The 25,785-nt window shown below is 42.0% G+C and overlaps 1 protein-coding gene across 1 annotated transcript; it reads right to left on the bottom strand.

The window, feature by feature from the left end:
* Positions 1-1,473: 1,473 nt before the first annotated feature.
* Positions 1,474-25,459, bottom strand: prr5l (proline rich 5 like). Its single transcript, XM_088934901.1, has 9 exons — positions 25,028-25,459; positions 15,158-15,341; positions 9,206-9,286; positions 8,058-8,106; positions 6,064-6,121; positions 4,767-4,858; positions 3,798-3,938; positions 3,355-3,475; positions 1,474-2,683 (listed from the first exon to the last, which is right to left on the bottom strand). The coding sequence occupies exons 2-9, from the start codon at positions 15,274-15,276 to the stop codon at positions 2,340-2,342; spliced, it is 1,005 nt and encodes a 334-aa protein (XP_088791027.1). The 5' UTR covers positions 15,277-15,341; positions 25,028-25,459; the 3' UTR covers positions 1,474-2,339.
* Between the last annotated feature and the right edge of the window lie 326 nt (positions 25,460-25,785).

Genomic DNA, 25,785 nt, shown 5'->3' with positions numbered 1-25,785 from the left:
CAAAGCAGAGCAAAGAACGTCCAACACTGAGGACAAACCATTATGTAACATCCAGTATGAGGGACAACATTTATTCCAAAAATCTGGCTCTGTCACTATGGATAATTTCCTTTTCAAGCAGTATTCTCAAAGTAATACAGGGCAAGTACTTACCTAATATTGTGCACACTGAGACCTGTGCTTCTTTACCTGTCCATGTAAAGAAAAAGCTTCTCACCTGGTTCAAGTTCGAAGTGTTGCAGGAAGTAGAGAAGTAAACTGAATTATGTGGTACTAACCTAAGACCCGCCAGAGAAAGACTGAAGGAAGACTGACACTCGTATAACAGAATCGAGCACTCCTTGGTGTCAAAAGATTGGCTATAGAAGATCGGAGATCAGCTGAATGATCATCAGGTATTGCTCTTGTCCCCTTACAAGCCTTGCGAAATACAGCTTTAGCATAAACTGAGGAAAAGGTATCCCTGTGTCCTCAAGATCTTCCACATTACAGGATCTATTGAATGGAAAAATACAGAAATATCAAAATGGAGCAGGACAAAGGCTGTGTGGATCCCTGGAGCAGGACTGTTGTATTGTTACATAAAAGAGTAATGCAGTTTATTGTGACAGGGAAAATAAACCAGTTTGTTTGGACTGAGAGTCTTTCAAACAGACTGGTAGTACCAGAGTAAGCTCCTGCACTGGTCATCCATGACACATCAAAGTAAAAATTCCTGACTGAGAGCCAAATGTACCAGAATGCCTAATTAATCCCACTAGGCTCTGAAATAGTTGCAGTCCATTTCCATGCTGTTCTTTGTAGAGGTTCAGCTGAGGTTGCAATGAGGACAGTAGTGGGGGGGCTGAACTGGACAGTCCGCTAGCCTACTGGTTTTCAATAGGAGTGAGACCTGTGGAGTGATCTGTCTGGGAAAGACAGTGGGGGTCTGTCCTATGGACCCCCAGCTAGATGTACACTGCATACCAGAGAATCTGCTGGGTGGGTGAATACTTTAGTCAATGCATACACTGTCTTACAGCTGTCTTACAGCTCTGTTATAAGAGCAATTGAAAACCCCTCCTGATTGTACCAAAGTGTCTCAGGAAATCGATTTAAACTGGTTGTGTAAGTCAACTGGGTCTTACTAATTAGATATTCAGATTTCATAAAAACAAATTGCTTATTTCAAGTAAATTCCATTTGATAAAACTCCTTTCATGAGCTGTCAGATGGTTGTTGGAATGCCTGATTTGTGCTAATGGTGATTTTATTAAAAATAAATTTAACATTCAAAAGTAAAAAAGAAAAGCTAATTTTCAGTGTGCACACAGCTGGTTGGAATGGGTCTGGTACCAGCTGGTGTGGATTAACAGCTGTCTGGTCCTCAAATGCCATGTAACTGGAATCACATGTGAATTAGACTATCTGACTCAATCCCAGCAAGCCAAAATGGAAAACTTTACTGTACTGAGCCCGAGTGCCTGGGGCGTATTTTCTTCTTTTCCATTAGTGTTTCCTACACTCCCCTGTCTTCTGCTTCAATTCAATGTATGAGTTGCAGTTTTCATAATGTTAAAAGACAGCCATTCAAAAACCTATACAGACGGAACATGCACTGTGTGCTATAATGTTACAAGGCTGTACACCTCCAGGCTTTGTGCTCCAGTACAAACTGATAGCAGTGTGCAGGGTGTTGCACTGAAGTTTATTTTCTGGCTTGCATACATTTTCTAAGATGGCCTTGTCTGTCTGTTATTTGTAGAGGTCTCTGGTGTTCGCGACTGTCTCCAGTGTCAAGTCAAGCTCAGCTCACTTCAGGAAGCTTTTCATTCAGACCATGCAACGCAATTGGTAGGAAACTCAGACACTGAGATCACATCCTATTTTCCTAAAACTTTTACAGTATATATAAAAATACAAAAATCACAATAAATTAAGTTCATCATGAGTTCCCCTCTGGCAAGCTGTGGTTTTTACAACTGGATCAAAGAGACTCAGCTTCTTTGCCCATTAACAAGATTCATGCTAAAGATATTTGATTGAGGAAACAAAAATAAAACCAGCCTCAGTCTCCTGCTCAACCTCAACACAGACACCTAAACTGTAAGACAGAGCTGAAAAGGAAATGAATGTCAATCCAGGGAGCCAGGCAATAATGAAAATTGTTACCAGGCCGTAACTCCTAATCCATTAATCCGTCAGTGATCAGTTTCAGCAGGTCCTTGGATCAACTAGCTATCAGACATAAGATAAAAATCAGAAGCCGGGAGGCCTCAATGTCTGTGTGACGCTCCTATTCGCCCTTACAATTTTGTCTGTGTTTCAAGACCCTGGCTTGCTGTTCAGCTGGCCATGAGCTAGCTGGGTAGAGCACAGCTCAGGTCCGAGGAGCCTTGCAGTGACATCATGACCATGCTCCCCGGAGACTCTCCAATGTGGGGCTCGCTGATGAAGTGCCGTGGCCCCATAGTGCTCTCTTCCACCATCCCAGAATGCATCATGGTTGCCACGGTGAGCAGCTGCAAGTCAGAATGTGCGTTGGCGACAGTGTGCCGGCGGACACCGCCCACCTTCTCCAGGTACGCCTCTCCCTCCTGTTCCACTAGTGGTGCCAGCAAGGAATCTGGGGCATGCTGGGTAACCATAATCTCTGGTCCATAGTGCATCAAGCTCCCAGCCTTGTGGCGTGGTGTCCGTCCTTCTGAAACACAACACAGACATCCAGTAGACATAACACCATGCGGTGCTCTCCAAGAGAGGACAGACTGGAACAGAATACCACTTCAGAATAAACTGTAGATTTTTTAAGATACAGTAAGCTACAGTAGCTCATGAAATTAATAAAAGTAAATAATCACACTAACGAAAGAAGCAAAAGCATGTGTTTACTCTCACCACTTCCATCCGAAGGCCTTTATCTACTTTTAGAATACTTCTGTTGAAGGACTGAGGTCAAGCGTTAGGCGTGACCGTGGCCACAAATAAAGCACCAGGCAGGGCAGTTGAGGAGCAAGGTGAAAGATCAGCAAGTGGCCTGAGCAGAGGTGTAGATTCAGTTACACGTTTAAACCTTCTCACCTGTTACAGTTTAATACAAATCCACATTGTATCATGTTTTTGTATATGGCAAGTCTCCTCTTACAAAATAGAGTATTTTAAAATACTCCTGCAGAATTCCACCCTTCAATCAGCTGGACCAGAAACCCCATAATGAATATAAATAATCTCCTATAAATGTTTATATCAGCTTAACTTCACAGCTCTAGGATTTACACCTACAGTATGTCTTTGCTGCCAAGCAAAGCATACCATTTCTTGGCAAAGGCAGAAAAAGCATTGTGTATATCCGTGCTGAAAGGCAGCAGTGCTTACCCAGAAAGCTGGCCGCCCGGCTCTTCTCCAGGTAGTTTCCCAAGTATGGCGATACCACCAGTCCCACCAGTTTCTCCAGCTGGCAGTACTCATGGCTGGGGCCGCTGGGCTCATGGGTGCCCTGAAAGGGAAGAGCAACCTAATCAACTGATCATCATTCATTCACTCATTTTAGTGCATCGCTAAAACTGTACAGTATACCATACTGCAGCTCCTGCACCTTTCATATCATATTCAGCTTGGTTGTTCCCTCTACAAGTGTGAAGATGTGCAGTGGGACTTGAATGACCTCCTGGGTTAAACCTTTATCCTCTTAGTCTTTGAAACTAAAGACTAAAACACAACCCCAGCAGCTAGATTCCCAGTGGGAGACCAGGCCGGTTCCTTTCTCCCATCCAAGGGCCTCTGACACAAACCGTGTGGACACGGGCGGCTCCCCTCACCTGAAGGATAAGCAGCATCTGTGTGATGGCAGGGGGAGTCTGGGCCTCCACGCTGGGAAGCAGCTCCTCCAAAGGCAGCTTCAGCAGCACAAGGTCCCTGAAGCCCAGCAGAGCCATCTGTCTGACTGTCAGCTCCTGGCCCTGCATCACGTCAGACACAGAAAGGAAATGAGGAAATAAAACAGTGTGAAAAACAGCAGACTTCCTCTCTGCAGTTTCCTGGACATCTACAGCAACAATCTTGCGTCTGCTCAAAAACAACCCGCAACTACTTGACTGGAGTTTCCATGAAACCAAATATTTCACTGGCCAGTTAAATCATTTCTGAAGTGTAGGTATTTCCCTGTTCAAGGCGAGCAGAAGTGGCAGGAGACCTTATGGAAGTTTTAAATACTTGTGGAGAGTATCTGTTTAATTACAGAACAGACCACCCTGTGCAACAATGTGCACAAAACACCTAACAGCAAAGAGTTCGGGGAAATGTCTGTAAAAGCCTAAAAGCCAGGAGGAATGATGTGTACAATATTAGTTAATTATTTGGCTCACACACATATGCAAAGCTACTTGTACCCCTTTTTACATCCGAGCATTATCCTGGAGATACCTGAGTACTGTATGTCATCTTGCTCAAAGGTACAGTCAGAGCATCTCCCCAGGATTTGAACCCACATCCTTTTGGTCTGAAATTCAGAGCCCTAAACCCTAACCTCGCCTCCACACCTCTAGCTCTTCAACTGTAAGGTGTAAAAACCTTACAAACCTTAGTCAATAAAGGTCATTGACTAAGAAACCGAATCCAGAGGGAAAAGCAAAGCATGAATAGAAGAACTGAAGTAATGAAGACACATTGACCATTTATATCAAACATGTTTTTTGCATCCTGCGCAACTTGTGAAGCGAGACGAAAGGAACAATTTATCGTCAGAAGCAGAGTGATACTGCGGTTTCTCATTAACTGCTGCCATTCACCTGGACTGGATAGAAGATGGCCTGCAGAGTGGGCAGAATCTCTGTGAAGAAGCGGTCCCACATCTCGGAAAGAATAAGAAGCTGGCTGTCACCTGCAAGTGACACAATCAGAGACAGAAGAGGCTCATACACACAGGCATCGGAGAGGCAAAACAGGGACCAATCCAACTCGACACTACGGCTTTGACCCCTGGCCCTTTAAGTGGGGAACACTAGCTGAAAGTTCTCAGAGCGGTCTGGGAAGATCTGGGAAGTTGTCTTTTAAAATTTTCTCCATTCAAATATCCTTTTACACCCTTTATATTTGGCTTCTGAGTCCTTATATAATTTAGTAGTTTTCCAGTGGATAAGCAGCACTTGTGCACGAAACTGCAGCTCACACAACATGAATATGATTAAGCTGCCACACAGTGGGAATCTGTAAGACTTCTCTGTGCCAACAAGGAGCTGAAGGGCAGGGGATTGTAGTGGATTACCACAGTACCACAGCTTGAAGTCACATTTCATTTGAGCACCCTTACAGTTTGTAACTTTTCACTCCTCTCCCCTGGTGTACAGTTTTCCATGGCTTTGAAGAAAACAATGTGATACAGGATCAAAGCATTATGGTGCTCCTGCTGTTTTTGTATATTCGCTCTCAGTTGCCAGACTTAGAAGCTGGGTACCCGCCTGGAACTCTCTAGGAGAGCAGGAGAGCACTGCCCATATAGTACTGTTGATCCCTGTAATGAACTATCATGGTCCCCTTTGAAACACCAACACCAAAGAAAATCTTTTCAAAATGTTAACTTGTAAAGCTGGGGGTAGATGGAAAACTCCATGAAAATCTCAGGTTAAGTGCAGGCCTGCGTCTCGAGTGATTTGACTGTGGCAGCACAGGATTTAGTGGTCACTGACATTTCTGTGCAATAAAGAAAGTGCAGTGAAGACTGCCAGGGTGCTAACACTGAGCAAATGCCTTCAGCCCTGAAACACTGCCTGGTCTCACCAGCTTGTTTTTTCAGCTTTCTGAAGCTGCTGTTATCCGCATGACCAACATTGTAAGGAACGGGTGGTCAAAGAGTACCACCCTGATTTGACAAGCATTTTTTTGTGTTTCAGTGATGCAGCTGAGTTCACACCTGATCTGTTCTTCTCAGTATCCTTCCCTGAATTTAGCTTTTTTGCCTTTTTGGTTTCAATTTATACCCAGGCATTAGGCATTGATCATCCATGTGGAAGCGCAGCTTGTTTGGAACTGAGACAAGATGAAGGAATTTCATTCTTCCTAACTGAAGCATTTTGGGAGCTGCATTACCTTCATAAAGCTGGATCTTCTCTGCAATGTACACCAGCCCTTTGTTGAGGAGTTGATTCTGTAAAAGAAACAGACTTTCAGATTTTCCGATCAGAGGTGCCAGAGGTCTTGCAGAGGTGCCATCTTTATCTATCAGTGCACTGAGTGCTGCCTCTTCCCGACACACAGAGAGCTCACTGTAAGTCCTACCTGCCATCCTCACTGTTTTTAGTTTAAGTACGTAGACTTTTCAAAAGTTGTGCCGCAACTTGGGATAGGGTGCTAAAAAGATATTTAACGCTTTTCAAAGGTATTCAGTTGCTGGCAATTTTAATAAGACTTAGAAACCTGCCGGACTGTGGTCTCCGTGGGACTTTTCCTAAATTCTGCAGCACAGCCATTAGAACCACTGTGCACCAGCTGAGAAACACTGTTCAAGTTTATTGCACAGGCAGCAAGAGCCCGTCCAGCTGTGAATTACTGTATCATCTCTCACCATTTGTCACAATATTTAATCTTGGGCAGTTGAAGGAACATCAATGCAGTGCTCAAGCAATGATTTTGTTAAAGGTTTACATTATTCTTTTTACAAAACTAATACTACAGACTCTAGTGTGCAAAGGTGATGAGTATCAGTTTTATCTGCAGTGTTACACTGGCTGTTGCATTTAGCATTAAACCTTCAAACAAGACTAATAAAGGTGAGTACAGGTCACTTAAGGTCGCCCCGGGGTTAAATCAAAGCAGCAAAATGAATACATCTAAAGACATTAGTAGGAAGATAACACAAAAATAATAAGTAAATGAATACATAAATGTTCTAATTTCAATTCACATTTAAATGAAAAAGAGCTTTAGAGCTTTAGTGGCCTTCCAAAAGAAAGAATGATCTATACTGATAAAAGACTTTCCACCTTTGAAAGAATTACATTACAGAGCTTTGGCTTTCATGTTCTGTATGTGGAGCTGCTATGTCCTCCTTCTGGCATTATCAAATAGCTAAGGTAATTTTTGAAGGAGAATAAAACAACAATTTGCTGTTTTTTGTGAATTTGGGAAATTACCATCAACTGCATTGAAAGCAAATCAGTGAAGTGTCTGTTGTTGCATAACAGTGCATCGCTGTGCAACACCAGTTCAACACCAGTCGTGCATCAGTGCATCCGTAAAGGAGTCAATGACTGCAGTTTCCGAGCTAAAGCCTTGCAGATTATTTTTATGTCCACATTTAGTAATGGTAATGGATGGTAGTGTGAACAAAAGGGCTGAATTTATGGTCTAGGAGTTGGGAAAAACAACTATAAATACAGTAATAAAGAGCAGGTATGAAAATCCAGAAATAAATAAAATAGCAATTAATAAAATTAGGTGAAAAAGAGTTGAGTCTCTTTTTAAACACAGTGAATATAGTTTTTTTTTAAAGAAAAACGTTTTTATGTTGTATGCAAGATATGAATGCTTTTTAATCATTCAGTTCAGAACATTGCAGTTAAAAGTGTCCGTCTTCAGCTGTTTAGAAAGGAAGGAATAAGTTGAAATAAATATATTATATATGTTATATAAATATATGTTAACTCTCAAAAATGTAACGAGTCACAAGTCGACAATATCTACAAGATACCAAAAGGGATATACTGTAGGTATATCCTCATACATTTTGTATTAAATCATAAAGCGATGCACTGAAAATGATATGTGTGGTGCTATACAGAACTATGTTAACCAATGTGTAAGTGATCCTGTCCATGCATACAGCAGTCTGACTCATTTGTGACAGGGTACATGGTGGAAGGCAGTGCTTGTTCAGTTTAACCTGAGTCTCAGAATGTTGCTCCTCGATGTCTACAGTTCACAGACAACCCACTCGTCTTCTGGAGATGCATCTGCACACCATCAGATGTGACATCAAGGTGTGACCCAGAGTGACGCAAGAATATTGCCGGCCAGTTATCAAGCCAGCTTTTAAGATCAGCTGTGAAGATGGCTGTAAAACACGCTTGGAAGGAAGAAACTACCTGAAAATACTCAGTGATGAATGAGCCCAGCTCTGTCTTCAAAAGCCACCTGGAGAGGAAGAAAACACAAATAACATCACTGGCACTGAAAACATCAATACCAGACACACTGCTGAAGGCTAGAAGTCAGCAAGCTCTTCTGTAGAAAATGTAACACACAGTTGTGACCGATATTCCAAACCACACATACTGTATAGGGAAAAGGAACTTCTGTCGTGGCTCTCAGCAAAAAAAAGGATTGGGGACAGAAAAATGTCTGCTGGAGATTCCTGTGCTTAGTCAGATGTATTAAAATACCAGCCAGTATGCAGACACAAATAGCAGAACATCACATTAATAATAAGGAAACAGCTCCATTTTATTTTATGGGTCACCTGTAAGCTACTGTATGTCTTACTGCTTTGTTACTGAAACACAACTTGTTGAGTGCTAACTAACTAAGGACTGATGAAAAGATTTCATCATAGCTAATACAGGCCTTATTAGGGAAATTAGGAGCCCGTTCTGCCCATTCTGCTGCTATAGGGAATGTGCTACACTGACAGGCTGCAGGAACTGACCTCATTTATTCTTGAGCAGGGACTGCCTGCGAACAAGCAGTGAAACATCAGCCAGAGGGCACAGCTGGACGCTGCGTGGAAGTGCACTTAAAACTGAGACTAAGAGGCAATGCTGTACCCAAAGGGTGGTAGGAGTGTGGAACAAGCCACCCTGCCATGTTGTTGAATCCGATACCCAGGATCCTTTCAAGAAATATCCGGATGCAATCCTTGTGTTAATAAAGTGCTAACTATAGAACGGGGAGTGGCCTCCTCTCGTTTGTAACCAGCCTTATGTTCCTATATCTAGTGGACGTGTAAATTATTGAAATTCCTACTGTATCTAGTCTTGATGCAGACGTTTTTCATCATCTGTTAAAGCAATAATGTGTCACCTGCATATAAATAAGTCACCTTACGGGTGACTTCTAAAATAATGCACTGACATAAAAAACCATCTCTGCTAATGGCTCAGTGAGCACTGGCATGCCCTGGCTCTCTCCTCTCAGGGCAGCACTGCAGGCCAGCTGACGGGCCTGGCAAGCAGCTGCACGAGCTGGCACAGACACAGCGAGGCAGGAAGAGGAAGAGGAAGAGGTTCTCTCTCACCTGATGCTCTCGTTCAGGGAGAAGAGCTCGTTGGACTGCAGCCCCCCACCCTGGAACACCTTGATCACGGCCGAGTGGACACTGCCAAAAGAAAAGCACCGTTTCAGACAGAGGAGCCTGCAGAGCAGGAGACAGGAGATCTCGGTGGGCTACTGTATAGTCATTATATGCGGTTTTGCTATGACGCACTGTATCTTGCAAGGATTCGTCAGCTGTTCTTTGTTCTTTTTCTTGAGCCAGCTTGTCGATACAGCAGAATTTTCATATCAGATTGAGATTTTTAAAAAAGCATTTAACTGCTTGCTCTCATATTAAAATGACCAAAAGTATAACAACGACACTTCCGTGCCTGTATTGGCTTGGAATACATGACGCACGAGGCCAGGCTAGCACATGCTGCTTTGTGTCTGATCTGCGTGGTGCTGGGCATTGCCTGCAAAGACCAAGCATTCTAATTGACAGGGTTGCGTTTGTTCAATTATAATTCTCTAAATTGTAAGTGGGCAATGAGGCTTCATGTAGCATTCTCCTTGATTGTACCCTGTCACTCTGCTGTGTGCTCTAGAGCATCTGCTCAGTTGCACAAGCATGCAGTGCAGTTGGGAACAAAGTGTATGAGACATCAGATAAGATTTCGCTTCAGGTTTTGCGTAATTCTTTTGTGTGGATACCAGGAAATCAGTCATCACACTGAAACAGACTTGCCATTTATACTTGAACTTCTACAGTTCCAACTGTCCTTATTTGCTGCAGTAGAGATATCACCTATACCTTGATTTTGGTGTGCTGAATACATTTTCAGTATTTTAATGAGGTTTACCTGATGCAGTATTCATCAATTCCCCTTCGGGATCAATAAAGTCTTATCTTTTTATTAAAAACTGTTTCAAATGACCTGCATCATAATTGGGGTTACAGAACGTTACATAAAAGGGGCTCTCAATAAATGTTCCCCAATTAACATTTTAAATGAACGATACAAGAAAAATGTTTATTAAATGCAGGGGAGTCGGGGAAAAAGAAGGAGTTTCTTTTTTTAAAACATACAGTATATGGGTTGCTTCCAAGTCTCCAAGTTGCTTCTAAGAGGCTTTTATCAAGAGCAGTGTGGATAATATCTACAAGCAAACACTCAAGGAGACAGGAAAATCACAGTGCATGTTGCATTAAACTGCAAAAGCATGCACTGAAAGCATTAAACTAGGAACCATATGAGGTCCAATACAGTGTTTCACAGATCTATATGGAAGTGTTCTGGTATACAGCAATATATACAGGAGCTTTTTTCAGTTCGGAAAGACTGAGTGGAAAGTGATGCCCACTGTCCATGGCACAGCAGTGGTGCCCGCAGAGCGATGATCAGATCGCGATCCTGGACAGTGCTGCAGAGGAGCCGGCTCAGCTCCGGGAGCAGAAAGTTCAGTATTCTCTACCACATCCTTCTGGCACCTGGGAGGCCTGATCATTTCCCTGACTGCCCCAACCCCCAGAACATCCTGCCAGTCCAGGCGCCTTCCCCGCAATGTCAGGAGGTGGAGAGGTAGAATGTGTCTGACACATTTCCATCCGGAAAGGGGAGATTTCAGTGCTGTGAAAACAGCTGGATCAACAGAATTCTTTGCTCACATTCTTTCAGTGTTGGGCATGGTGACAATCTTTGCTGTTGGCCAGGCTGCGAGACGAGGAGTTTAGACCTATTTTCCTGTTATTTTCTTCTTGCACTCCCAGCTACCATTGGCTTCATCCAAAAATGTCGGCTATTCCAACAGTCATCAACAGGCATTGGAACAGGACAATTCTGCCCAGTGTTCTGTCCACCTTTGCTTTTCTGTTTCTGTTATAGGGAATTTTTGACTACCATAAAACCATTTTGCTTATTTTGTAGATCGCAAAGTGCCGAAGCTCAAAGCCTGTTAGTGTGATCTGTATTAGTAACTAATCAAGCTGACAATAAAGCTCAGGAGCAGATGTTCAACAGTCAATGGAGGTACTGAAGCACTTAACTGTGACATGCTCATAACATCAATGTTTTTAATTAGTCATTTCAAACCATATAATCAGATGCTAATGAGCGTACTCTATTCTTGAAATACTTCCAGTCTGATACACCTGTCATTGGGTCTGACTGTACGATATCAAAATAGCCCATGGGTAGCCATGTTGATAAAAATAGATCAGGTGGGTAGCTGCGTCAGCATGCGTAGGCTGCAAAGGAACAAGTAATAGGTTTATTCCATGCTGAAAAAAAGAAGAAAGAGAACACAACGTTTCGGCCGTGGAGCCTGTGGAGCCTTGCTCACACCTGAAGAAGGCTCCACGGCCGAAACATTGTGTTCTCTTTCTTCTTTTTTTCAGCATGGAATAAACCTATTACTTGTTCCTTTGCAAAAATAGATCAGTTCATTTTAAGAATAAAATTTGCATGTTTTTCATTATTTTCATGAAACCAACATTTAAGCACCTTCTTGTTTTATAAACACGTGCAGATATGTAGCATGACACTTGTTCTTTGTTCAGATGTGTAGCCTCATCTAGCTTCTCAAACAGCCTTCTGGTTTCTGAGGAAATGTGTTGTGTGAGCAACACTGGAGAGCAAAGTCTGTCCCCTCTCAATCCCATTCTGTTCCTGACTGTCTCCACTGGCAGAGCGCACAGGGCACCAGCAAAGACGCTTCAGATCCTGTTCCTTGTTTTTCTAGCATGTCAAGGCTATTTTAATGGAATTCACACATAGTGGGCAAATAAGGACTTTTTTTGCAGACCTGTAATCAAAAAGTCAATAAGATAAAATAGCGACCTTCTTGAAATTTATTTTTTAAAATTGGAAAGGGACATGATAAATTTTTCACCTCATGAGGAGGTGCCGGGTGGAAAGACAGCTGCAAAATGAGGGGTACCAGACCCCACACAACTCCAGCACAGGGTAAAACAACAGCTGTAAGGTCTGTCAGATAGTCCCCTGTAGCTTTAGATGGATTCATATGAGGACATTTCTGTGGCAACTGAACTACTTTGAAACACCCACTTCAATTAGAAAACTCCTGGTCCCTACATACAGAAATTGCTCCACTGAAGTTATATCTAAAGTCAATGTATATAAAAAAAAATCCTAAGATTTCACAATTTCACTCAGCACCAGTCCCTCCTGGGTGTCTGTGCAATGCTTCGCTTACAAAGTTATTTACCATTTTGTCTGCTTAGCTCGGTGAAAACGGGTTCAGAGAAAACATGTTGTTTAGAGCTGATCAAGAGGAAATGAAAAGAGGAAGTACATCGATGATAAACTGAAATAACCATTGAGCTGACCTCTTTTATACAGCAGGAGTGGCAGTAACACAGAGGCAAACAACTGCTCCTGTGAGGCAACAACACGACCTCAAGGGTCAAGAACACAGGTCTGTCTGACTCGAAGGCTGTAATACAGGGGTTCCCAACCCCATTCCTGGTCCCTGGTGTTCATTCCAGCCTGCCCTCATTACATCATTGAGGCTGTACTTGATACAAGAGGTTGTATTATTGGGATTACAGCGTTTCGGTTCTAGTCACAACTCTGGGATTTTATTTCGCTTGCAAACATGTTTAAGAGCTGGGAACAAACACTTCACACTGACCTTATTCTTACTGAGTCAATGAAGGTTCTGACTGTGTAACTGAGGGCTCGGGGGAACAGGGTGTGGGGGCACCCTGCTCCCCCTTGCTGCAGACGTGGGGGTGCAGGTTGGGATTGCCACTGGATGTAGCTTCTTGGTCTGGGCCTTATTTGCCACACTTTTCTCCCACTTTCTAAAGTTTACATAGTTTAGTTTAAATACGGTAATATTAAAAAACCCAGGAAAAATTACCAAAGACTACCGAACTACTGCAGGGATATACAGTATTCACAGTATTTGGACTGGCCTTTACTGCTTTCTTACAAGGTACTGAAAAAACACAGGCTTACTGAATGTGGTCATTGTCCATCTTCTATAAATACGATTTGTGAATCTTTAGAGGAGATTTCTTAAACAGCAGCCAACGGCAATATTCGTGGATAACAATCACATACCTAGCAGGGTGCAGATGGTGTTCAGTTTGCTTTGTAGTAAATTTCCACATAAGTTAAAAAAATACTCAGATTTGGATGGTCTGCTACAGAACCACTTTGAAATACCTGTAACATCATGACCCCGCAAGGCCGTAACAGCATCTGATATCGCATTTCCCCACAGGTGAGACAAGGGACCATAAACTGTTTATCTGTAAACAAATGCCGTTCTACTGCATGCTATGCAAATAGAAAACAAGATAGTGTGACGACAGTCTGGTGCTGTTTTGAATTGGAAGTTATTTAGGCAAATCCAGAAGAGCTTCAGATCTCAAAACCGATTACGTTAACCCACGTGTGCCAAGTGTGAACTGTTCACGGGCCAGAGGGGCTCCCCGAGTTTGTCACCCTTCAGTTCGGACCTGCCAATTGTTCGTCCACTTAACCCCCCCTATAGCCCCAGCTCCCCGGGGGGGAGGACTGTGCCCACTCAAAGCAAAAGCCACACGTCATCAAGCCACTGGGGGTCTTCCAGCACCTGGGCCCAGCTGGCTCACAGCAGTGCATGTCACGCTGGCAGCACCAGCTCCGGGGCGCCTGGCCAGTCAGCCATCACAGTCGTATGCCAAGCTGAGAATACCCCAGCCAGCTCAAACCAGTCCTGGTGACACTGGGCCAAGCGTGTGACCACTGTGGGTATCCCTGTCACAGTCAGAGAACCAGGAAAACGGCCCAGGCTCACTGCAGGAGCTCCTGCACTGGCTGAGCAGAAAGATGAAAGCAGAGAGGTGTACTAGACCCCAATGTCATTCAGCTGGGTCTGAAACAGCATTATCTCTGGTCTTCAGGCAAAATACAGCCTCAGAAGCATTACAACAAGACTACTGGTCTGCTGTCTGTTCTCTGTGATCCTACTCATTTTATTTTAAAAAAAGACAGTAATATAAAAATGAAAAATCCATTTTAAAATATTTTTTTTATGTTGAACAATTTAATTTACAGAAGTGCAGGTGTGAATATGTCACTTTGCAACTATTAATGTGCTGCAGGGAGATTCTTCCAGCTGAAAGTCTGTGATTCCATACTGAAAAATAACCACTTCACAAAAAAAGCATGTGTGAACAAGTTAATGGATATGATTAACTATTCCATTTTACTTTTGTATAATTAGCTGCTGTCTCCCTTGTCAGGAAAACAATGGATTAAAAAAGGCTTCAAAATTATATCTGTTAGGTTCTGTTTGTGTTTTATATCTAAGACTACAATAGCTCTATTATGCTTTTGACTAACAAAAAGGCGTTTCACATTACAATTGCAATAAATACCCTACTGAAAGAATGGAGACACAGGCTTTCTTCTATGTTGCATTTTTACAAAGGGCAGTTAAAGTTGACTTGCTTGTTAATTACCGCCTGCACAGATTTTTGATTTTACTAGTTGGGTTTTAATAAATACAATGTATTTTTCTCCATCCATGAACAAGTTTTTTGACAGTATTTTGATCTGATAAAGCCATATTCCTACTGTGTAATGTATTTCAGAGTTTGCATGTTCTCCCCATGTCTGTGTGGGTTTCTTTCCACAGTGCAAAATCATGCTGGTAGGACAGTTGGGTTCTGGGAACACTGGAGTGTGAGTGTGTCCGTGTCTGTGTGTACCCTGTCATGGACTGGCGTCCCACCCAGTGTGTGTCTTGCCAGGAGAGGCTTCGGCTTTCCTGCAATCCCATATTGGATAAAGTGGTTAGAAAATGGATAGATGGATAATATATAAATTATTTAAAAAAAATAAAATAAAATTCTGCCACCCAAGAAAAGCTGCAACTCGATATGCAATGCTGCCACTAGGTTGTGTGTGGTTCACATGACACTTCTGTAAGACCCACTGGAAGAACTGCCACAGGGAGCTCAGCACTGGAGGCCTCCTACCTGTTCCACACGGTGGCGTTGCTGAGCTGGACCGCCTGGCTGCTGGCGTGGAACCGGGGCAGGTCCGTCAGAACCGGGGAGCTCATGAAGCGGGGCCGGGGCCGCCGGAAGGAGCCCATGGTCTCAGACGAGGCAGCAAGCCAGCGGAAATCAGCCGGGACTGGGACCGCACAGGTCGGGCCAGCTGGGATCACAGGAGACAGAGGAAAGAATGGAAATCGAGCCTCTCAGGAACAACCGCTACACAGAAAGGAAGATGGGTACAGAGATCTCTTTCTCCATTGCTACAAATCACAGCTCCAGTCCTTGTTCCATCCATCTATTCTCTAACCGCTTTATCCAATTCAGGGTCGCTGAGGAGCCGGAGTCTATCCCAGCAGGCAACGGGCACAGGGAGAGATACACCCTGAACGGGACGCCAGGCACTCATTCACACCAGGAGCCAATTAGCCTAGCAGTATGTTTTTGGATTGTAGGAGGAAACTCACTTGAACACGGGGAGAACATACAAACTCCACACAGACAGCACCCCTGGAATTGAAACCAGGGCCCCAGTGCTACAGCAATGCTCACCATTGCGCCTCTCCAGCACCCTAAAATATCATTGAATAAGCAAAATAAAAATGATCTCATTTTGAACGTTTAATGAACAAAAATCTCAATTATTCAATGAAGCATCAAAGGCAAACTGGAAATCTGCTTTAAACCAACAGATCTGTGGCACTAAATTAATGGGTATAAAACAAACCGCCCCTTGAGGATAATAAAGACTCTCAATCTCTTTCTGAATGTGGAAATCCAAGCAAATACAGATAACAGAATTAAACAAAGGAAAAATGCAGAACTGAAATACAAAAAGTACTAGCAGGAACAACTTGTTTTACAGTTCTAATAGTGAGTTTTCTTCTTCCTCCCTGAAATTACTTCTTGGTATGGTATTTATGGTTTTAATTCTAGAGCAAGGAAATATTTGCAGTCCCAGTGTATGAAACTTTGCAACATGACTGCAATGTGGGCTCCTTGTTAAATTGATTATGTTAAGTATTTTATATATTAGAATTTTCAACATGTAACACAAGAACAGTTCTAAATGAAAGACAGCCTTTCAGACTGTAAAGCTCATTTGGTTTTTCAGTACCTTAATGATTCAAAGATCTCATGTTCAACAGTATGGCTGGGCGGCCTGTTTCAGACTTTCAAGACCCTTTGTGCAAAGAAGTGCCTGTCCTGTTTTAATTACAATTATTAATAATTCCTTAACAGTTGCTGAGTCTAGGTGTCTTGGAATTCTAACACATTTTAAGAACAAGGGTTATGTTTGTAAAGACATGAATAACATGAATGAAATGAATGTAGAAACATTTATATCTCAAATATTGTTTTGGATGACACAAAGAAAACATTTAACAAATATAATCAAATATATTAAATCAAATAAAACTTATTTTAAAACACTGACCAAAGGTTGCTACTTCTTACTGCACAGGGATTTTTGAGTCTGGATCCACAGTTAAAAGCCTTTCTGGGTTATGTCTACAAAAAAGAGGCATGACTGCAAGAGTGCAGCTAATAGAAAAAATGTGATACTGAGCAAAATAAAGTACAGTATATTAAATTATACAGACAAGACTGAGTTTGCTTACTGACATACTTTTATCCATTAAAAAAATATTTGCATTGAACAACAGAAGCACCCGTTATCAATGCGGTGAAACTGCTGATAACAGACCACACAGTTTTCATCCATACGACGTTTTACTTAACCGAACATCTGTAATATTCCTATACTATAGTAACATCTCAAAGAGTGTGAGAAAGTACTTAAAATAATGTCACACCTCAAGGCAGAGGCAGTTTTAAAACCTCAAAAGATCATTTTCATCAGTCTAACTGCTACCTGTTCTTCATGAGAAAGTACGCTCAGTAATTCTGAAACCACTGAGCAGGCACTGTTATAGGCTGCAACTGAATCTGCATAAGTACTTCCTGTAAAACCAACTAAAATTGAAACCTGTTCATAACCAAGTACCCCAGCTCACGATCTGCCTGCAGCTTATAAACAAGGCAGGACCAGTACTGATATGGACAGTCCTTTAGGAGAAGCATGATGCGCGGCTTTCTAAAAGTGGAAATACACCAGGCTACAATTTACCCTCTAAAAACAATGTAATCAGTTTAATCAACATTCATTCAAATTGGATCATTTCCATGGTGCAAGGACTGTTTTTTTAAAAAGGGATGACGGGGGTGGCAGTTATTGCATTTAGGTTACAATCCAGTCATTTTGTCTTTAGACACCTACAGTACTTGTTAGCTCCTGAATAAATGCCACCAGATGCTGGAGATCTACAGCACCTCTTACACTGCCAACCACCACACCGGTGGGCAGCGCCTCACCGCCCTGACTTATCGCCACCTCCCTTGGCGCACATGTGCATGATAAACAGGAAGAGGCGCTCGACATTCTGACATCAAAGGCCCGTGTGTCAGTGCTGACTCAGTGCTAACCACACCACACGGGCCACTCGGTGCGCTCTCCTGCTGTCAGGCCCAGGGCTCACAGCTCACAGCGAGCCTGAGCAGCCTCCCGCCCACCCACAGCACCACACACCCATGTAGCTGTGTGCTTTCACGTGCGTCAACACAGACTACACAGTGCACTGAGAAGTGTGAGCAGGCAGTTAGAGGGCCATGAACACCATGGGATGCAAACAACTTCTGAATTTATACTCCTGCAAGCTGATGAAAGATTTTTATTACAAAGGGGAAAAACATTTTGAGACCACACTCCTGAGCACAAAATGACACAGTCAGATTCCCCTAATGCATGCATGGCTCTGCAAACTCTTTGTATAGCAGGTGCACACTGAAGAGCAGAGTGGATTTTTAAAACCATTTTAGTACATTTTCATCCAACCTTAAAAAGCTGAACCTCATGCTCGTGTTCTGCCAATCACAGATTCAATTAGACATGCAAAGACAGCAGTGCGTATATTTGGCATTGCAAGAGTTACACACTGTCAGATTTTGTACTGTGCATGTACTGTAGCTATAAAAAAAGTAACAGCTGTTTCATCGCAATCATGCAATTCATTACAGAACAATACACATTCAAACTAAATCAGTTCCCTATTTTACCAGGAGATGAGTAATGTTTGAACTGTTTTTTTTGTATCTGCATGTATCAGAATAGGCAATGGACAGACTCCATCAGGGTTCCCCTCCCCTCTCCTCTGCTTCTCCTTTTTCCTCCTTATGAAATCATTACAGGACAGTAATCCTGTAACACAGAGGCGACCTTAGGGTCTGGTTTCTACAATGTGTATTGCAAATGTCCTTGTTTCCCTTCAGTCTTGATATCAAAGTCAGATAAAGGTGAACAATAAATGGCTTATTATCAGAGTTAAATATGTATACACACCGGGATCTTTCAACAGGGAGCCATGAGGGTGTGATATTTAATACCACTGACTTGGGCGATGGGCCCAATTTCAGTTTGGGGGTCCTTCTGCATGAAGCTTGCATGTTCTCTCTGTGCTCACGTGAGTTTTTGGCATGTACTTTGGTCTCTGCCCTCCTCTCAAAGAGATGCTGGCTGAGAAAAGCGATGTCACTAACATGCTTCTGTGTGTGTTGCAGTGATATGATGGTTTGAATTTACTGACACATTGAGAAATTGGAACAGTAAATTGAGAAAGTACCTTATGCCTCCTAGGGATCAATAAATAAGAACAAACAGTGACATACACATGGATTCAAAAAGTACAGTAGACAATTTTATTAAAGAATTATAAAACATGCCAATAAATCTGTCATGGTTGATCAATCACTCAGGGATTACAAAATATAGTAATATTTAATTGTTACTAAATAATAATCTTTGTTATTGAAGTCAAACTCATAACAATTATTCTCATACAATCATATTCATTTTTTCTTCAAGTATTTGTTTGGAATAAAAGCTTAATTCTCAAGTGTTTAAATGTGAATATTGAATGCACTGTGTACTCATCAGAATTGATTGGACAGGTACAGTTATGATGAGCATTTTCGCAGGAAGAGGAACAGCAGGACTCCTTTCCCCATCAGCATTCTCTGAATTTTGTGCCAAGAGATGCCACAGTAGGGAAGTGATCTGCTTAGCATCTCACTGAAGTCGACTTCCACTGTACGTCCATATAGGATTGCGGAACCATTCGCAAGTGAGACTTAGATGGGGAGAAACATCTGAAGTTCCCTCTCCCATATTTTGTAGCTGCTATGCTGAATATTCGTTGATATTCAGCAGTACCAACAAAATGTCCCACCGATTGGTCATCAAGTATAGTTTGCATCCACTCTAGACATGTTCCTCATTGACTGATCACTCTGGCCCCTCACTTGATTTGACAAATCTGTTTCCCTCTAGGGAGGAAGACTGAGAGGTATTGATGTAGGTCATCGCTGCAGTTGTCAAGACGAGACCTGTTTGCGTGTCCTAGTTTGTAATACAGAGTGTGGACATCCTGCTTATCCTGCTTATATGAGTCCTATCTCATCAATCTTCCTAGGAAGCTCAGTCAAAGAAGTTGCAGGATATTTTCAGTTCAAAGAATTCTGAAATACTACTTTTATAATCTTTCCAAACACCTAATTCTAAGCAGAATCATAATCCTGTTGCTGCAGTGTGTGCTCCAGGATTGACTGGTGTCCAGTCCAGGGTGTAGTCTTGCCTTTTACCTTAAGTTTCCAGGACAGGCTCTAAGTTACTCCAGGACTCCTATCAGGAATAACTGGAGTTCAGATAAGGGACAGGTGGGCACTTAGAACATTTCTGTAAAGTAATGTCCCATTTGACACTTTTTCCATCAGCAAGTAAGCTTCTGCAGCTTTCAGACATGAAAACATTAATCCTCTCTGGGGAGTATTACTACAACAGTAAACCAAGTGGCACATTCCAGGTGGAAAACGGTGCAAAGCTGCAAGAATACCTTAGCAAGGTCCGTTGTATATTACCTCCAGGCTCCTCTGATGCATATGTTCTGGATTGGGAGCAACCTGAAGCACCTACACAGCAATTCTTTCCACTTTCAATACAAAAGCATCATTTACAGAGAGGCTGGAGAGAGTAGAGAACAATATTATTCTTTCTTTCTATCCACTGTAATCCCTTGATTTGCCAATACCTCTGGGACTGGTAACATTCTTTTCTGTGGCCCCAGTGTTTCCAAACTTTTGAATGGTACAAATGCACACATTCATAAGAAATCCACTTCACTGCATTTAATTGAAAAGCTCATAGTATTTATAGTATTTAAGTGCTTATAGTATTATCTTCCTTTTGTTTTTAACTAACAATGGCACTTTAAAAACATTGGTAGACAGGTTGAAATAATCAGTGTGAGGAAATATCTTTGTCACAGACACAGGCTACAATAGTTTAGCTTGAATTACTACATCTATTGACCTTAGAAATCAAGAAGCACAACCTATGCTTGATGATTTAGAGATGTTTTGCCTTCTAGTAGAAAAGCTCAGTTTTGGGTGTTTGGTGCATTGGCAATCAATAGGGAGACCTTTGACAGTAAGACACAACCAGTTCAACTGGCCATGAGAACTTGGCAGAAGGACCACTCTGGTAGACAACCTACAGTACAGGGCTTTCGATTTTCCCTGTTAACACTGGAATTCTACCTGCTCAATAAGAGCCCAAGAGAAGGAGGTGCTGTCTCTTTTGGCTATCAAGTGTTCTGCAGCCAAGGTCATTAGGGCCAATGGAATTTCTTTGAAGCATCACAATAAAATGGAACTCTTTCTGCCTCCCAGGCCTGCACAGAGATCCCATGCCTTTTGTTTGCCTCAGCATGGTTGCCTGGCAACTTGGAAGAAGTATTTTGTGAACCTTGCTGTTTGGCAGAGAAAATTAAAATAAACAAAGCCTTACTGTGCACAGCTCTTGTGCATCTACCCTCCCCTCAATCATCTGGGAGGAATTAAGAAGCTCGGATGGGTATCCTTTTACTACCAACTGAGTGTAGTGTCATTGCATATTTGGTGACTGGAGCTTAGTTAAGGATCCTTCAATAAAATTTCAAACTGAAAGCAGTCTTGTCTCAAGGGCTTTGGGAGTGTTTCCAAACTAACTAGGGCAGTTTTAAGGCAGAATGGGAGCAAACACTTGGGCAACCCACGGCAGAAAATTCAGAAAACAGTTACTGCAAGTTCTAACTCAACACTAATAATCTGGGAAGCAGCTGAATGAATATGAGGTCTCCGCCACACACCTGAAGAAAGCTCCACAAATGAAACCCTGCCTTTCTTCTTTCTACTTTTGTTTCTACTGCCAGGCAACTGGATGACAGATGTCAAGAAAAGGAAGTCCTCAATGCAACTGGTATCTTGGTGGTAAATGACTACTAGCTCTGCATCAAGGGACTGTTTTACCAAAGTTAGTAAGAGTAGTAACACATTAGTTTAGGGTTTGGTCATTTTCTAAATGCATATAAAACTATTAACACTACATTTTCAAATCAACATATTTTCAGAAGCATTTGAAAAGACAGATTTACACATAACATCCACAAGTCATCCAGCAAGCTCCAAATTCACACACTATTCAGCTTCACAGTAAGCGTCTGAGGGATGTACAGCTCTTCACATACTTGGAGAGTTATCTGTCACAGAACAGGGATTTCCTTATAAACATCAGCCATCATCCGAAATGCGTTTGAGGATCACCACATCAATTTTCAAGCCAAACCGCTTGTCTACCAAACCCATCTGAGTTGTCAGCTCAGACTTCAGGGTCCCACAGAAAAGTTCTCTTCTCCCAGTGCAGCCAAAGCAAACACACCAGAGGAGGTTGGAACAAGCATGAGAGATATCAGAACAGCAAATACAAAGCTCTGCGACATCCATTTCAGCTCCATTGACTCCTCACTAAATCAAATGGAGGACGTTGGTTACCTTCAGGGCGATGGATACAATACTCCTTGATTCTGATTCTAATGAAAAACTTGGAAACGTGTTTGCGCGTTTGTGTCTATGTGTGTGCCCTGTGATGGACTGGCGTCCTGTCTGGGGTGTATCCTGCCTTGTGCCTGATGCCTGTTGGATCAGATTCTGCATTGGAGAAAGCAGGTAGAAAACAGATGGATGGATTCTATTCTTCCTGTTCACAGTTCTGTACAAGTCTTGCTGTTCAGCTATTTGGCCTCCACACCTAAACAGAGATTCCTCGCCCCAGCCTCACACAGGGAAAGTGGGAAAAACTCATCTCATTCACTTCATTTCCTGGCTTCCCAGAAGGATCCCTTTCCCTTCCCCTCAAGTTTCAGTTCAAAACCAGTAAACTCAAGCGTAACCTTGTTCATGAGGTCATCTCCTTCAGGCTGCAATGCAAATTTACACTGAACTGAAACTCCACTTTTGCTTTAAAAAACAACAAAACAGGAAAATGTGCTTGTTTTTCTTCTAATTTCCCCAAAATATAATATTGCAAAAGTGCATAGTTCACTGTGGAACCTTTATTCATAGTAGATTGTAATCAAACACATCAGGCAGCTCACCCTATATCAGAAAACACTGACTACATGTATTTAGGGAAGCATTTTGTTGTTTTGCAGTCTGATTTTTCAGCTCAATGTATAAGTTGGAAAAGTGCCCCTTTTAAAGACCTTGAATTTCATAGGAAGCGTTTCAACAAGTGACCAAACAGAGGAGGAAAAGGACAACAGCTCATTTTAAATTCTTCATACAAAATACTGGAACATTCAAGAAGTGTAATCTGCATTTGTTTCACCTTCAGTTTTTGGGTGCTGAACTAAGCATTCTGATTGGGATAGAATGTCCACAATATGAATCAAGACCAAGTTCACATTCAACAGCAATCAAAATAATGTGTGAACTAGACAGAGAAAGTGACACAAGGAGTTTCTTTGGGCTAAAACATGTTATCGACGATCAGCCCTGAGGACTTCTTCAGAATGAACAGTGAAACCGTATACCGTATCAGATAAATCCACAAAAGGTACAGGCTGAGACTAGTATAAAAATGCTCCAACACTTCAATCAATTTGACAAACATTACAACTGAAACAAAGCACTTTAAGGTTGAATTTATCCTCCAAACATATAAAGAGAAAAGTAGAAAACCTTTAAAAAAATGTAGTTTCAGTGCAAAGAATATCACATTTTCCCTGCTAAATGTTAGTACTTATTGAGTTAACAACCGTTTTCTTTATGATAACTCAAACCATTTATGTCTCTTCCTATTCCATTTGTTTGACATGAACAGCTTCTGATGTGTTTAATCCTGATGACATGATGCAATGGAACTTTGGGAAAAATCTTGAATTACAATGTCCACTTTACTGCTTTTGATGAATGTCTCCCCCATTCCCTTTAATGTTACACTTTAATGAAAAGCACCAAGTCAATGAGAGCACATCCAAGTATACTATATCTCAGTGTATAATTATACAGTAACTAATTACAGCATACCAATTAAGCATCCAAACCAGTGATTATTTTCAAGAAGTATTCTGCACAGTCTTCAGCAAGATTTTCCTGTATTTGCAAGTGTAGAGTGCATGATATTATCTTGCAAGAAGACTCCCCCAAAATTGGGAAATGTAAATAGAGTGTAAAACACGAAATACTGCTATAGGACACAACCGCTGTAGGAGGGTCTTATGTGTGAAAGCAACAGTCTTAAAACCGTATAGTTCTCTATTCATATCGCTACCTCAAAGAATACTCGGCAGTTAATTTGTGACGTATTACTTTATAACCTTTATAACCACAAGTAAGTTGAAGTTAGTTTCCACCTAGTAAACTACTTCAGCCCTGTACTTAGAGCAAATGACTCATGAAAGGAGGGAAACAAGCAATTTTAAAAACACTTCATGTCATTCTCAATACTAGCTCAATTCTTTTCGTGTTTGTGCCACGAAACGTTATTAACGGAATGAAGCACGGTGTGGCTAGCTCTCACTTCGAGCTGAGCTGCATGTACTGTATATAGATGACGATTTCGCTAACCACACTAAATAAAACTTGCAGCCTGTGCTTGGTGCTAGCTGTGGAAGCAGCTTTAATGGTAAACGTGCCGTACACTCTCTCAAAACAGTTTCCTTCTTTGAAGTGTCAAAACAAGATCGTTCCAACAACTACAGTACTGTATCAGCCGCAAACACGTGCATAATACGCAGGTGCACGCTTTAGGAACTTTCTAGGCTTGCACAGTAATAATTTACAAAAGTGCATTCCCAATTTACCCAATTTCTCCACATCAACAGCAAGAATCAACATTACACATCAGCATAAATAAACCCACTCAGTGACACGACAACCTCTTCAACTACAGTATACTGTATATGCTCAAACGATTAACTTTATTCCACCTAACAGGCTGCTGCCCAGTACTATAACTACATCGATAAACAGTACTGTGGTTATTTCACTTTCAAAAAGACTCTAGTTCCAATGGGTCTAGATAACCATTGGCCTGATACTTTTCATTCCAGCTTGAACCAACACGCAAATGGGATGAGTCTATCCCCGTTGTTTATCAACAGTTGCAACTGGTTGTTTTTGTGTTACAATGCTGCGCTTCCACGTCTCGTAAATAGCAAACTACAGGACAGTGTGCAGTCAGAGGATGTTTAATTCCAGCACTCCATAATAAGCAGTTTGATCACCAAGCATACAGACTGCTGCAGAAGTGAAGTCCACACACTGAAAAGAGAGTAATTACTGGCAGACCGGTCTCGTGGTGTGTCCCCTTCTTTGCAGTCATGAACTAAACTGGATTTACTGTAAGATTTTTGTAATACAAGCATTTAAAAAAACGGAGCACTATAAACTCGCCAGTCCAACGGTTAAACTTACCGCTTTGTCACGTACAACTCTAATCTTCACTTTTTCGTAGCCTTTTTTGTTTTGCCTGTAAAAGGCATCAGGAGCGGGGACGTGATGGGTTCCTTTCACATCTGTGCCGGAGAGCAGCGCTGACACAGCCTGGTAAATGTCAACACCAATTATACTGAACAATATCCGTTTTTTTTGGCAGCTTTTCGTAGTTTCTGCTGTTCCTCTTCCAGCGTGGAGAGTCACAACACGACCTGAACAACAAACAGGACCGTCCCAAAAGCCTTCGGGCTCGCTGCGGACAAACTCGTGGAGAGGAAGTTCCCTGAGAGCAGCTCGACTCCGGCGCACTGAACAATGACTGACCGAAGTGGAAGCTGCTAGTTGTGACTTCAGCAATCAAGCGTGCTTCTCTCCTTTCGGCTAACTTCACTAAAACCAGTCGAAAATGCAGCCGGCGATCCCCGGCCACCTCCCCAAACCAGACTTTGGAAGTATGTCTCCTAGTCTGTTTAATTATTCATGAGGGCTTATTTTCGCTCCCTAGCATCTCTGTCGAAGTACATTATGCAGGCATCTCACACCGTGGAGACTCTGTCACACTGTTGAAAAGGCACAATGCATTGCTTTTCTTTCACCACATGCATTTGTTCATCTGTGTAAAAAAAAAAGGCACAAGAGAAAAGTTTTGAGCTTAAAACAAGAGGCGGGCACCAAAATGCGTTAGAAAAAAAGTTCCGATTCCTATTAAAATCATTCGTTTTATTTTGTTAAGAAAT

The sequence above is a fragment of the Atractosteus spatula genome, chromosome 16, assembly GCF_055471065.1.
Source record: "Atractosteus spatula isolate fAtrSpa1 chromosome 16, fAtrSpa1.hap1, whole genome shotgun sequence".
Lineage (NCBI taxonomy): Eukaryota > Metazoa > Chordata > Actinopteri > Semionotiformes > Lepisosteidae > Atractosteus > Atractosteus spatula.
The sequence above is the reverse complement of the archived record's forward strand: the minus strand, read 5'-3'. Positions and strand labels throughout refer to the sequence as shown.